Source organism: Maniola hyperantus, chromosome 24 (genome assembly GCF_902806685.2).
Source record: "Maniola hyperantus chromosome 24, iAphHyp1.2, whole genome shotgun sequence".
NCBI classification, from domain to species: Eukaryota; Metazoa; Arthropoda; class Insecta; order Lepidoptera; family Nymphalidae; genus Maniola; species Maniola hyperantus.
Genome location: NC_048559.1, coordinates 3,270,316 through 3,285,933, shown reverse-complemented (window position 1 = coordinate 3,285,933; position 15,618 = coordinate 3,270,316). Strand labels below are relative to the sequence as shown.

Sequence of the window (15,618 nt, the reverse complement as noted above, 5' to 3'; positions counted from 1 at the left end):
ATGAGTGAGTACGCGTTTCTGCATTGACTTATAATATACCTAATCATTTATATCGATGCGTTTCTGTGATTTTGTTAGGAATCTATGAAATGATATTACGATATTTTAAAACCCATGGGTTACAAATGCAATAAACGCACAGGTATTTCAATTTTGATCGAAGGTCAAGGTTCAAGACCATAATATTGAGACTCGAGTCGAGAATGAAGCATAGGTATAATTTTTAGAATGTAGTAAAGAATAAAGGAATCGCAGGCGTAACAAGTTCAGTCAATAATACCTAGGTTATAAGTATTTATGAGTTTAATTTTACGGATTAATTTTAATCGTTTTTTTGTTGTTTATGGACTAGGTAATTATTTCTAAAAAAAACTTGCACTATCGTTCGGCTTAGGTACTTTCTTTAATTTGGAACCACTATGACAAATTTCATCGTGACACTTTTTATTTTCCCATCATTTGGTCCACTCCGTAATAAGTTAGAACCCTACTCCACTTGTATCAAGTAATTTTGTAGTTTTTCGACACCAATAAACTAAACAGTCCGTACTTTTATAAACCATTAATCTGTACTACAGCCACCGCCGCCGGAGTCTCCGCCTCCACAATCGCCACCACCGGAATCACCCCCTCCACAATCACCACCACCCGAATGGTCAGTACTTCCTCCATGATGATCTGTACTATGTCCGTGGTCGCTGTATCCGTGTGTATGGTGATTATCATTTACGTAACTGATTGTGTTGAAATCATTATTAAACGAAGTGTCACTGGTATAATTATTAAAGGTTTTCCTTTGAGGTCTTCTTTTTTGTGGTTCCTCATCGTCGCAGCAAGTACAACACAATCCGAAACAACATCCGTCGTCGTTATCTTTCCGTTCAGGTGAAGGTTCTGTCAAATTAATCTTTGCTCCGCGTCTTGGTTGTGACGTCACCACACTCGACATTGTATTACGAATCAATTAAATTGTGTACAATACAAATAATACAATAAGGTCTGTAAGGGACCATCCTACTCAACAAGCAAACGCAGAGTGCTGAGTAATACCTACACACTTAAATACTTGTTAGCCCGGACCACGTCAGTAACGACGGACAAAAAATTCCTTACTAATATTATCTATGAATGCGAAAGTAATCTGTTTGTTATTCTGTCTGTCTGTTGTAGAGAACTCTCAGGCATGCACGAATGAGGAACCCTCACGATGTTTTCCTTCCAAAAACATCCATACTAATAATATAAATGCGAAAGTGTGTCTGTCTGTCTGTCTGTCTGCTAGCTTTTCACGGCCCATCTGTTCAACCGATTTTGATGAAATTTGGTATAGAAATAGCTTGCATCCCGGGGTGGGAAACGTTGGCTGAAAGTCTGCATTACTTTGCCCGCTATCAAAATCGAACAAATTTCGGTAGGTATAAGTTAATTTATCAAAAAAAACAACAGCGAATTTGCTAGTTTGACGGTAACTATACCATTTAGGACGTCTTATTTAGGAAGGTGGAATGAGCCCTCAAGGTATTTAATAAATTAAAATGTAATATTATATTAAAAGCTTTTATTTATTAAAAAAGACTTATTACTCAACTACTTTCATTACAATAAATATTTATACCTATATCTAATAAAGGCATGAATTGTTTCGCTATACTTAAGTGGATGTTGTACATGTCATCATTAAAGCTGCAGACACATGACCGTGTTGTGCTTTATCTCGAATCGTTAGAGTGGTTACGCATTCATCCGATCCGAGTCCGTGAATCTAAATATATAAAAGGAAAAGGTGACTGACTGACTGATCTATCAATACGCACAGCTCAAACTACTGGACGGATCGGGCTGAAATTTGGCATGCAGATAGCTATTATCACGTAGGCATCCGCTAAGAAAGGATTTTTGGAAATTCAACCCCTAAGGGGGTGAAATAGGGATTTGAAATTTGTGTAGTCCACGCGGACGAAGTCGCGAGCATAAGCTAGTATAGAGCACAAGCTATTCAGTGGACATCTTTGACATATCTACGTCATATCTCCGATTTGAATCCTGAGGCACATCCGAGATATTCTCACGGATGACGGAGAGAACTCGGATGACGGAAGTGCAGTGCGTAATCGCTCTTACTCGTCACATGACAGAAGACATTCGGAGTCGTACATTTACAAGGTTATTCGGAAAAGAGGGTCACCGTACAGATTTTTGAGCAGGAGCAACTACTTTAGTTACTCTCCCCTTGACTAAATTATCGCGTAGTCCGAATTAAAATGATTAGTTGTGAATTATTTATTAATGATGAATTATTGATTAGCTTAAGTTCTATAATTTCTAATTTCTCATTAAGTGAAATTTGTATATCTGATTTCTTTTGAGAATAAAATTCTTTAACCACAAAATGCACTGCACTAGTCCGTCTTGCCACTCTGGCACGCTGACGCTCAAGGCGCACACCACCACACCAGCTTGCGATACAACACACGACAACACAGTAATGTGTCTACACCTTAACATTATACCTAATTAAGAATAGTACGCGACAGGTCGAGATGGCAATCGGGCTGCACAGCCCCCGCGCTAATCTGGTGCGGGATAGCGCGGGTGTGCGGGGCGTCCCCCGCCTCATACCCCGATTGTCATCTCAACCTGTCGCGTACTATAGGTAGTATTTTTATAACCGCATACATCACCTAAAAAATAAATTTAATCGTAAATTATTAATATCATCTCAATTTCGATACAGGTTTTGTACGAGAATCTTTGCCATTTGCCATCTTTGACATGTTCGGGTATTTTTAACACCCGAACGCTTTTGAGTCCTGGTAAGACACGCCTTTCACGCGTTGTGTTTGATCAGAGCTCACAAAACAGAAATCACCTATTTTTTACTATGCCCATTCAGAACTATCTTTACACATATATTATGTTTTATTTACAACAAAAATAAATATTTATGATCAGGGCTCTAGCGTAACTTTTAAGTACTACATTGAAATAAATCTATACTTCTATACTAATATTATAAAAGAAGAAGGAGAAAAAGAAAAGAGGAAGAAGAATCTTATAAAAAGCTGTGATAGCCTAGTGGTTAGGACATCCGCCTTCTAATCGGAGGTCGGGGGTTCGGTCCCGGGCACGCACCTCTAACTTTGATCATGATGATGACGATGAATATTATAAATGTGTAACAAAAGTGTGTTTGTTTGTTTGTCCTTCCTTCACGCTCTAAGTAACCAATCGACTTGATTATTGGCGGAGATAGTTGAAAGGACGGAGAGTAACATAAGCTACTTTTATCCCGGAAAATCAAAGAGTTGCTACGGGATTTTTAAAACCCTACATCCACGCGGCGAATTATACAGGGTGTAACGAGAACGCTAGCAAAAACTTAGCGTTATTGCTATACTGCCTAAACACAATCTAATACCAATAACCATTTGCCTCGTTTTGTATTTTTTGGTGATTTAGTATTTTTCAAACCTGCAACGTATAGCGTGCAAAACCGTGGTCAATGCCCCGCCTACGACGCAGCATTGATCTCGAGTGGTCTATCTACGTAACGTTCGTTGACCTCTAGCGGCAGTCAGATGTTTTATTTGCATATTGTATTGTGAACAAATACAGGAAATTTTTTACTTTTTATTTTATCAGTAACTAGCTTATACCCGTCACTTTGCCCGCGTGGAGTACACAAATTTCCAACCCCATTTTACTCCCTTAGGGGTTGAAATTTTAAAAATCCTTTCTTAGCGGATGTCTACATCATAATAGCTATCTACATGCCAAATTTCAGCCCGATCCGTCCAGTAGTTTGAGCTGTGCGTTGATAGATCAGTTAGGCAGTCAGTCAGCTTTTCCTTTTATTTATTTAGATCATCAGTACTATTACCTGTTTTCGTTTTTACTAGCGTTTTGGTTACATCCTGTATATTTCAAGCTGGTATCGCCGATTTTTTTATCATTTTCAACTAGTATTAAAGAAAAGTAAACCCAACACTATTTTGTGAACACAAGTCTTATATATGCAGTCTTTTAAGCGATAAGGCGTAAACTTTATTTCTACCATAGTAGCACAACGGTACTGACTCTGATGGCAACCAAATTTTTGAGTATTTGCATCTTTTTCTTACCAATATAATAAGAAAAGGACATACAAACTTAATTTAATTTAAAACTGTCGAACCTCGTGACTTCAGGTACCAGTCTCGAGCAGTGTTATAGAGTAGCACTAATTTTTCGTCCCTTTTTTAGCAATATTAAAAAGAAAAATATGCAGATACTCTCTCAGTTTAGAAAAAGACATCAGATTCGATGCCATTATAAGGTCTATTTAGACCGACCCGTACTGTGTCAGGGATGTGATGTGAATGGGCTGTAATATGTCAAATACACTATTTATAAAACATTTTATGCCCATTGGTATAGTACGCGACGGGTTGAGATAGCAATCGGGGTGGAAACGCCCCGCAAATCCGTACAGCCCCCGCGCTTACCCGGTGCGGGCCAGTGCGGGTGTGCGAGGCGTCCCCCCGCACAGGCGTACCCTTGCCATCTGGACCTGTCGCCGTACCATACGGTGATTTTAGACCAATACATTCTCGGTCAATACAATCGGCGAACGCGTCAGGGCTATTTTTGGCATTTGAGGTATGTTGATAGTTTTCATAAAAACATCAAAATATACGTTGGCCGGCACTCGCCGAATGCGTTGGGCTAACGTGAGCTGGAGGCTTATGACTTTGTTCACATCATAACACACACATAAATATTGAAATGTCACTATTATTGCACGGTTCAGTTCAAATAGATCGTTAGCAAATATACAGTTCAAAAACGGGTAACGGCCAACGGGCATATCCATCCATACTTATCTAATCTAATACACATATAAAAGGAAAAGGTGACTGACTGACTGATCTATCAACGCACAGCTCAAACTACTGGACGGATCGGGCTGAAATATGGCATGCAGATAGCTATTAAGATGTAGGCATCCGATAAGAAAGGATTATTGAAAATTCAACCACTAAGGGGCTGAAATAGGGGTCTGAAATTTGTGCCAGCAAACAACTTGAGCATTGATTGGTTGATCAGTCGGCGCCGGTGCACGCAATTGGTGGATACGTCGACTTTCGCTTCCCGGATTCGTCAGTTTTCTTCCACTACGTTGCTTTAGATACAAGTTGTTTGCCGGGCACTATACGATTGATAAAGATGAAAAAGTATCTTTTTCACACAATAATCGTGGCGCGTTCTGTTTCAGACGTTATCTACCCGTATCCGAACTGTATGTTAACTAATCTGTGACAATGTGTACAAAAATTACATCTACCGTCATTCTTTCGCTTTTGACGGACTGTCTTCGGCTTTTCTCTTACTGCCCGCTTGTTGAGATCGCTTATCAGGCTTGTATTTCTCCCATTTTTTATGGTTTAAAGTGTCGAAATCATCACAATACAGAGCAATGTCCTTTAAATATGTCGCTAGATATAACAGTTCCCGGTCTTTGTCCCGGTTTAGATGCGCTTGTCGGAATGGCCGTATCTTCAACCCACTTTTTGGATTCATGATGAAGTTTCTTCGGATATCGTCGAACATTATGGTGTTTTTTGAGCTGTACTGCGGATACTTACCCCATATCACGCCTAGCGGTTTTACCTGAAACATAAGTTTTCCAATTGAATGAAGAGGACGCGGAGAAAAGAAAGACGAGGAGAGAAGAAGTGAGGAGGAAGACGAGACGAACGCGGAAGAGGGGAGCGAGAGCGAGAACGCAGACAGCGAGGAAAATTGGGAGAAGCAGTGGATCCCCATTATGATATGAGTATATTAGACCAGCCACTATGTTACACTGCTTAGCTAAGACTACTCACGTCAATAGTCCCATACTTGGCGGTGTGGACTGTGATCATGGCCAGATAGTCCAGGTAGAACATGATCTTATAGTCCACGTGCGTGGCCACGCCCAGCAGCCGCATCTTCTCCTCGATCCACTTCATGCCTGTCGCTGACCAGATCACTATGTCATAGTCTTCGTACGCTGATGTGAGGAACTCGTGGAGATATGGTCGCATTAACTCGTAACCTGGAAGATTATAAAAAGCTGTGAGGTATTGAGGAACATCTGATAGAAGTGAAGCTGTGCTCTGGATCACCAGTTTGTCTATCTTGTGTTTGCTAGCATTTCATGGCCCATCAGCTGAACCGATTTGAAAAAAATTTATACAAACATAGCTTGCATCCCGGAAATGGACTTACACGCTTTTTCTCGGAAAATCAAAGAGTTCCCACGCGATTTTTAAAAATATACGTATAAAACAATCATTTTTTGTCAAAATAAATTTAGTTTGAGTTCAGTGAGTAGATTCGCTAACTCATCATCTGTACATATAAGTACCTATATAAAAGTAAAAGCTGACTGACTGACTGACTGGATGATCTATCAACGCACAGCTCAAACTACTGCACGGATCGGGCCGAAATTTGGCATGCTATTATGACGTAGACATCCGCTAAGAAAGGACTTTTCAAAATTCAACCTCTAAAGGGGTGAAATAGGGGTTTGAATTTTGTGTGGTCCACGCGGACGAAGTCGCGAGCATAAGCTAGCTCTAAATAAGTGAAAACGAAATATAATTGAAGCAATTGTACCTGTTTCCGCAACTGATCTGTGGTCAAATAGTGTGTAATCTATATCCAATACAAGTAGTTTTTTGCCGGGTCTAGGTTCATTAAGTATATTTATCTTGTAATCTCTCACACGTTTGTTAATTTTAGCTAGGTAAATCTGTAATTAACGAATTAATTTTTTTGTTAAAATTAAGATAATTATGTAACCAAGTTTTACAGTGCGACAAGGCTCTCTTGGCACTTGAATGACATTGACAGGGGGGCGCTGTTGGAGAACAAAGGCTTAGAATATTCAAACAAGAACAAAGGGGACACTTGACGGCAAATGGCAATGTTAGTTCCGATTGTCGCCACGTGCCAAGATAGCCTTGTCGCACTGTAAATCACTATCCTTATTATCGCTACCCATATTATAAATGTTAAAGTGTGTTTGTTTGTCCTTCAATCGTGTCACAATGAAGCACCGGATCCTGAACGTGCTGTCCTGTCTGTCTGCTTCACCTTCAGAATAGTATTGGGTCTTCTATCCAACCTACCTTTACAACAATTTTAGCACTAGATTACAACATGGGGTTATTCAAGGGGCGGACCAACAAATTCCTAAAAGGCCGGCAACGCATCGGCGGTTCCTCTGGTGCTGCAAATGTTCATGGGCGGCGGTAATCACTTAACATCAGGTGACCCACCTGCTTGTTTGCTCGCTATAACCTTGTAACCAGTCACGGGTGGCTGTGGTCCGTAACTCGTTTGCACGGACCATTAGTATTTTGTAGTTATACCTCTTGGTTCTCCACGTCAACCTCTTCTTCTTCAATGTCCAGGTCATTGACAACCTCGTCTCCGATATCAGGTTTGGTTCTTGCACCTTCTATTGCCTCTTCCAATGAGCCCATCATCATGATCTTGAGATTCGGTTTGAGATTCAGCTCGGACAGTGCATAGTTGTCTGTGGCCACCTTACCTAAAGTAAAAAATTAAACATCATTTTAATCATCATCGGGCATCGATTGCGGTAGAATGACAGCTACAATGTCACAATCGCAATCAGCTCTTAACACTCACTCACTATTGGCTACAATGCATTGTTGCAACAAGAACCATACAAATTCAGACAATCAGAACAATTGAGATTGTAATAATGATTGATGCAGGTTTTACGAAATTGACCTACAGGAGCTAATTTTAAAATTACTTTAAATGATATTTGAAATAATTTAAGCTGTGATAGCCTAGTGGTAGGACATCTGCCTTCAAATCGGAGGTCAGGGGTTCAATCCCGGGCATGCACCTCTAACTTTTCAGAGTTATGTGTGTTTTAATTAGTTAAATATCACTTGCTTTAATGGTGAAGGAAAACATCGTGAGAAAACCTACATGCCTGAGAGTTCTCCATAATGTTGTTAAAGGTGTGTGAGGTCTACCAATCCGCACATGGCCAGCGTGATAGACTATGGCCTGAGAGGAGACCCGTGCTCTGTAGTGAGCTGGCGATGGGTTGATCATGATGAAGCAGACACATAAGCACTGTCTGGAGCCTTGCCAGGGTAGTTTGACATCTACAGTGTGACAATCCCAATCATCTCTGATTGGTTGACACTTACTCACTATTGGCTACAATGCATTGTTGCAACAAGTATACCACAAATTCAGCCAATCACAGCAATTGGGATTATAACAATGATTGATGCAGGTTTTCTGGAATCTACCTACAGGTTCACAAGCAGGAGAATATAATATCATCTATATATATAAAAGGAAAAGCTGAATGACTGACTGACTGATCTATCAACGCACAAGCTCAATCTACTGGACGGATCAGGCTGAAATTTGGACTGCGGAGAGCTATTACGACATTGACATCCACTAAGAAAGGATTTTTATTCAACCCCTAAGGGCGTAAAATAGGGGCTTGGAATTTGTGTATACGCTAGTCTAGTACGAAGTGAAACTCATGCATTAATGTTTCCACATGTGCTCCTCCTATCTCTATCTAGAGTCCAAACAACCTTTTTCCTTCCTCTTCAGGGTTTCTTCTCCACAGCTGTATGTGGCAACACTAGTGTAGGCAAACACTTCAGTGTTCAAACAATAATATTGATCACACAGAGGTTTGTCCCGTGTGGGAATCGAACACGCTTATGTTTTTTAAAACCAACTGGCTTCTTACCTACCACATTATACCTAACTATTACAATATGTCAACAATATTGTCACATGTTAGATGGCCGGCGAGATTTTTCCCGCTTTGTTGTACTTGCAGTTCTAGCATGTCTAAGGTCTGTAAGGACCCTACACCAGTAAGATAAATAAATAAACTTGAACTTACCTTGAAATTTCACGTTAAGAAGCTTTTGTCTTTCCGGCCGAACACCAGTGGCATTTTCAATCGCGATTTTTAACATCGCGACCGAATCCGACGGTGATAACTCGGGTATATCATATTCCTTACCGTTCCATTTAACACTTAATTTAATTGGATTATCGTTTAAATCGCACATTTTCCCATGAAATCCAATAAACTTGGAACTGAAAATTGGCTGAAAATGTGATTCCTTTCCTGCGAGTGACAGATGACACATAAACAAAACAATTTTTGACATCCATAGAGAATAGAGATAGTATCCAATATGTATCCAATAGTATCCAATATATGGGTATCCAAGATGACATCGGTCTGTCAGGCTCAAAAAGACTATAGAATAGAATAGAATAGAATGTTTTTTATTCATGTAAACTTTTTACAAGTGCTTATGAATAGTGAGGTAGTTTTTAATTTAGCACTGGTTCGGAATGCCGTTACTAGAAATGTCGGACGAGAACCCAGAGCCGTAAAACCAGTTTAGAAAAAAAACCATCGGTCTGTTGCACAGATCCGTACATAGAGTAATAAAAGTAGATTAGATTAAAGTACTGTGTAACCGCGTATGAGATAGCGATATAACGACGCGACGTAACGATGAATAACACGACAATTATTACCATTGTTTAGTAGTCAATATTTGTATTAACCGATCAACAATATTTGTATTAAACGTTTTTATGTGAAAACAAGTAAATAACTAATGAGAAATACAATTACGCCACGAATTCTCAGTCTGTTTTGCAACTAAAGTTGCATTCCTTGTATGTATTTTTGAAAAAAACCAGTTACACGATAAGGGACAAAAATAGGTTAGCTGCGTCTCTGTTTATCACATTAGTAACTTTATCTGTGCTCTCTTTTTAGTGTGAATGAGAAAGCAAACGTTCCTGTATCTACCTTTATTACTCTATCTACGCACAGATCACTACAACAAGTAGGTACAGCTGTTGGTTTTTTCATACAAGTAATTTTTATGGCGTCTCTACATGCTTGCAGCAAACAACAAGCATTGGCAAGCGTGTAGACTGGTGTTTCCGTATGCTTGCCAACGGTTGAGAGCGCTTGTCGTCTAATCCAATAAGCTGCAAGCCAAACACTGTACCTATATCAAAAGTACTCTCTGGCTGACGTTTGCCGCTGCTTGCTGATGTTGTTTGCCATGTTTGCCGCAAGCATGTGAAGCCGCCAAATATGTTACAACATCCCAATAAACAGTAAAAATAAAAAAGTGTTAAAATGGGTAACATTGATTATTTATTTTGGTGGTAAATAACCAATAATCAGTACCTAGTGGTATTACGTTGGTACTAAGAATCCCTGTGCTGTATTAATTTCTTACCATGAAATAGACGTAATGGACGCAATATTTCATCATCATCATCATGATCATCCCATTGCCGGTCCACTACTGAGTCGTCTCTCAGAAAATAGAGTTAGGTACTTTAAGCGAATAAATATTTATCGCTTTCCCACTTCCACTAACCAATCAGAGCGAGAGATCAAACTCCAGTGGGGTACGATCTGATCTCTCACTGTCGCTCAACAGTCAAAGTGGGATAGGTAGCGATAAGTAGGTTTTGCATCAAGTAGGTACACATGGTTTTTACCTTTGCACGTGACTCTGTGTGAAATGTGAAACTTTATTTTGTCTATGGGCAACATGGCCACATTTCTGGTCGGTGATGGCCAGTAATTCCCCGAAACGTAAAACGCAATAGCAATGTAGCGCCCCCCGCCCAGCTGCCACAGACCAGTCTGGACCACTGGACCAGCCGCTGCATTACATTTCAGGAAAGCTGAGCGGTTTTTATTGTGTAAACTAAGATTTATCCTAAAGTCATTATAATTGTTTCCCATGGTGGTGTGCTGTAGGAACCTTTCCAGAATAAAATAGTAAGTATACTGTATACCTACCACAAAAATAAATCTAGAGATTTTTTTATGTATGATTCTTATATATTATGATTGTTTGGATTGTTATGGATGGTTTTTTTTTTAATGTATGGGAAACTATCGTAGCTACATATTTTTCAATTTGCCTAACTGATAGGTACCTATAGTTCCTACAGTGGGACTAGGTATACATTTAGATAGGTATATTATATATATACCTACTTACTTAACTAGTGAATAGCCTTTTGCATTTTTCAGCGCTCGAATGTGGTAAAAACGCGCTATCCATACTAATATTATAAATGCGAAAGAGCGTCTGTCTGCCTGTCTACTAGCTTTTTCACGGCCCAACAGTTCAACCGATTTTGATGAAATTTGGTACAGAGTTAGCATACATCCCGGGGAACGACATAAGCTACTTTTATCCCGGAAAATTAAAGAATTCCCACCGCCCACGGGATTTTTAAAACCTATATCTACGCGGATGAAGTCGCGGGCATCATCTTGTTTTTAATCATTTTTTCAGGCTTAAATTTTTTAAAGGTACATAACTACCTACCTGCAAATGGTACCTACCGACCTAAATTGTTAATTTAGTTAAATAATAATCATACGTTTTCTTTAACACTAGCTTATGCTCGCGACTTCGTCCGCGTGGACTACAAAATTTCAAAACCCTATTTCACCCCCTTAGGAGTTGAATTTTCAAAAATCCTTTCTTAGCGGATGCCTACGTCATAATAGCTATCTGCATGCCAAATTTCAGCCCGATCCGTCCAGTAGTTTGAGCTGTGCGTTGATAGATCAGTCAGTCAGTCATTCAGTCAGTCAGTCAGTCACCTTTTCCTTTTATATATATAGATTCGATGCTTAGATCGTTGGGCGATCTCCCAGGCGCAGTGGAGAGCGCTGTGGTCTTATCAGTAGGAGGTATCTACCGGGACCCGGTAACCGGGTTCGAGTCCCGGCAGGGGAAATATGGAATTTTACTATTTCTAAATTTCCCTCTGGCCTGGTCTGGGGAGAATTCGGCCGTGGCTTGTTACCATTCTTGATTCTACCAGCAAAGCCGTGCCGGCAAGTGTAGGTACCTACCACGATTGCGATCTGAACCTGTCGCGAGCTATAATTACCTACGTTCTACGTTCGGGGAGTCCCCCGCTTTCTGTTTTGTAAGAACGCGTAGGGCATCATTTCATTGTTTCAAGGTCGTTTAACCTTCTTTACAATGAGGGAGGGCCCCATTCGATGTATTTGCCACGGGCCTCTTACTGGGTATCTTCATGTCGAGAGTGAATAGGCGTCTTCTAGGCAAGCGCTAAGATGGAGCGCGCTTGCCTGCATCATCACTTACCACCAGCATCACTTACCACCAGCTAGGTGATTCACTAACTCAGTGTCTAACACAGACTTATAGCCACCGAGGTTGATTGGTTCTACATTGCCGCTTCACTGGGTGGTAGTAAAATATTTTTTCGTAGAAAACCTTCAACGGATTAAAAAATAAGCTCTGTGGGCTATCGTTCAGTGTTAGACACTGAGTTAGAGAATCACCCCACAGGTCTGATTGCAGCCAAGCGCTAGTCTATAAATTAAAAAACCGGCCAAGTGCGAGTCAGGCTCGCGCAATGAGGGTTCCGTACTACAGTCGTATTTTTTCGACATTATGCACGATAATTCAAAAACTATGATGCATAGAAATAAATAAAAATCTGTTAGAATGTACAGGTGAAGACCTTTCATATTATAACCCCACTTGATATAGTCACTCACTTCGAAAGTTGAAAATACTAATTATTAGTTCATGACCACAATTTAATTTTTTTTGTGTGATCTAACCCTAAATTCGCGGTTTTCAGATTTTCCCCCAAATGTTAGCTATCAGATCTACCTACCTGCCAAATTTCATGAGTGCTTGCTAGGTCAACGGGATGTACCCTGTAGGTTTCTTGACAGACAGACAACAAAGTGATCCCATAAGGGTTCCGATTTTCCTTTTGAGGTACGGAACCCTAAAAAAAGACGGACGCGCGCTATTGGCTGGAAAATTTTCGTGACATTCAAAAATACTCATAAATAAGATTTCTGCGCGATACATCGACGTAACTTATAAAAGTGGTAGTAAGTAGGTACTAAGTATACGTCTGGTTTCACTAATCACTCATCTGTGGGTAGCAGTGGCGTAAACTCATAGAGGCATAAACGCACTGCTTACCCTCGTTGAAAAAAATCCAATGCTTATTTTTCATTAAAACCTGCCGGAAAATAAGTTCATACCTAAATGCATACCCTGGCTTGAAATCCTGTGCACGCCACTGTAGGTAGGTCTATACGAGACATTTTATTAATGTGACTTTTTTTACAGAAAGTGAATGGGATAACGGGGATAACATAAAAATGGACGAGGAACTGTATAAAGATAGGGAAAACCAGCCGGGGCGAGGTAAAAAAATTATTGTATCTACTTGTACCTAATATATAAAAGTAAAAGGTGACAGACTGACTGACTGACTAACTGATCTATCAACGGACGAAAGTACTGGACGGATCGGGCTGAAATTTGCAATGCAGATAGCTATTATGAAAATTCAACACCTAAGGGAGTAAAATAGGGGGTTGAAATTCATGTAGGTAGTCCACGCGGACGAAGTCGCGAGCATAAGCTAGTCTAAAATATGTAGACTTACTTACCTAAAGTAGAGGGGGGGAGAGACACTTGACTCTAATAAAAATTAGCACATTTGAAACATCATATTTTACAAACGGATCTAGAAATCGAGAAATTATGTTCCCTCGCCCACCACATTTAAAAATATTAAAAGACCTACTCAACGATACCCCAAACTATGGGGTAGACGAGAAAAAAAAAATCCTCCCCCACTTTACATGTAGCTACCCTAAAAAATATATTTATCACAATTTTATTTCACCACTTTGTCGGCGTGGTTAATATTTAATATACCCATGCCAAATTACAGATTTCTAGCACTAATAGTCTCTGAAATCAACCGAGGACGGACGGACGGACGGACATGGCGAAACTATTCTGCCGTCACAATTAGAAAGGCCGTAATTCACATTTTTGACAAAATTAAGTTAAATATACGTTCGTTATCAGCAAAGAATTAATAAGGGTTCCTTGTTTACTACGGAACCCTAAAAATAACGTTTCATATCATCTAAGTTCCAAGGCGCGTCAACGCACACAGCAGATTTTAATCCGCGTTGTGGTTATCTATAGGTACTTCGGGGATTTTTGTACTTCGCGGGCAAGAGTCCAGGCTTTAGGGCCTGCGCAGACGGGCGACCTTCGTACTTTTCTTCGTACTTTTTTGACCGTCAAAATAGATCGCGCTGAGAAATTGCTATTGCGCTGGAATCATGTCTCATTAACATCGTAATGACGTCATTTTGACGTCAGCCGAAATAAAAATATACCGTCAGCTCGAAACTTCAGTCTAGTGCTGACGTCACTAAAATGGCGGCCACGGTCATTAGCAATTTGCGGAACTTAAACGTCTGACTGTACCTATGTCCGCTCGTCCACCTGCCTGCCTGTACACACTTCGCACTGAAATTACTGAACGGATTTGAACTTGGTATACAATAGCAACTATAATATTATGGATTAATAATTAAATAGTCCGCGACAGCTCGAGATGGCAATCGGGGTATGAGGCGGGGGAGATCCCGCATACCCGCACGTCACCCGCGCTCGCACGCATTGCGTTTGCGCGGGGGCTGTGTGGATGTGCGGGGCGTTTTCTCCCCACTTGCCATCTCGACCTGTCGCGTACTATACTTACCTAATAATATTCTGTCTTCCAGCTGTGCCCCAACGGATGGACCCACCAACTCAGCACTGTATCTCAAGTGAGGGCAGTAACACGAACCAGAGGCCAAATATCGCCGAACCAATTTACAAGCCTCATAAGGACCGAAAAAAAGCGACTGCCATGGATTTTTTAACGCTACAAAATCTCGCCAGATTGGAGAGTGAGGAAATAATAACATCTCAAATTAGCGATTTTAAGGAGGAGTTCATGAGTCTACTACAGTCGCCCATAGATAGACTGGATGTGTTTGCTTTGGTTTTGAAACTGTTGGCGAAGGTTTGCCAGTCATTCCTTCACGAGACAAAGTTATCGATCCTTTTGGATGTTTGCAATTCGCCCTTTATACTCAGCTTGCGCAACTATATGACGGATCTGCCGTACTCAGAACTCAAGTCTTCTAACGTAATGTACTGGCAAAACTCAGATGATTTTTGGGTTAATTTTTTCACATTCTGTAAGAGCATAACTACACTGTCCCCATCAACAGCCTTAACTAAATGCAGGTTTCTCATCGACGGAACTATGAAACTGTGTTTCGAAGAACTGGGCGAAAGACACGGTTATAAGTTACCTGATAATTGTGATTTGACTCTAACAAAATTGCGCGAGGCGTTAACGATACATGAAAAGGGAAAAACTAAGGTAACTAAGTAGTACTTATTATTATCATTGAAATATATAACGCGTATTTAACTCCTTATGCGCCATCTTAACTTTATATGACGATTTTAGTCCTTATTTCAAAGGTGAACCGTACTTTTGACATGACAGTTGACCCATAGATTTAAATTGCACGTGAAGAGTCATGTTGTACGGACTATATACTAACTTAAATATCTATTGATAGTGTTTATGTCATCGAAGAGTGTACGCAACCCTCTGTATACGGGTCTGACTCGCATTTGG

General features: G+C 40.3%; 2 protein-coding genes across 2 annotated transcripts in view; one reads left to right on the top strand and one right to left on the bottom strand.

Annotated features, from left to right (window-relative positions):
• Nucleotides 1–3,920: 3,920 nt before the first annotated feature.
• On the bottom strand, nt 3,921–9,179 carry Ublcp1 (Ubiquitin-like domain-containing C-terminal domain phosphatase 1). The gene is made up of 5 exons (XM_034981277.2): nt 8,948–9,179; nt 7,401–7,582; nt 6,643–6,778; nt 5,865–6,076; nt 3,921–5,649 (listed from the first exon to the last, which is right to left on the bottom strand). The coding sequence occupies exons 1-5, from the start codon at nt 9,117–9,119 to the stop codon at nt 5,326–5,328; spliced, it is 1,026 nt and encodes a 341-aa protein (XP_034837168.1). The 5' UTR covers nt 9,120–9,179; the 3' UTR covers nt 3,921–5,325.
• Nucleotides 9,180–10,734: 1,555 nt separating this feature from the next.
• Nucleotides 10,735–15,618, top strand: part of LOC117993400 (NFX1-type zinc finger-containing protein 1-like) — a 39,582-nt gene continuing 34,698 nt past the window's right edge. Inside the window, exons 1-3 of the mRNA XM_069506737.1 lie at nt 10,735–10,876; nt 13,242–13,319; nt 14,705–15,354. Coding sequence (XP_069362838.1) covers nt 13,274–13,319; nt 14,705–15,354 — 696 coding nt within the window. The 5' untranslated portion in view covers nt 10,735–10,876; nt 13,242–13,273. The remainder of the gene's footprint in view (nt 10,877–13,241; nt 13,320–14,704; nt 15,355–15,618) is intronic.

Coding starts and splice junctions, on each gene's coding strand:
- Ublcp1 (XM_034981277.2), bottom strand. CDS start 9,119: ATGTGCGATTTAAACGATAATCCAATTAAATTAAGTGTTAAATGGAAC. Junction 7,583..8,947: donor TCTTAACGTGAAATTTCAAG/GTAAGTTCAAGT, acceptor TTTTTACTTTAG/GTAAGGTGGCCACAGACAAC. Junction 5,650..5,864: donor CCAAGTATGGGACTATTGAC/GTGAGTAGTCTT, acceptor CTTATGTTTCAG/GTAAAACCGCTAGGCGTGAT.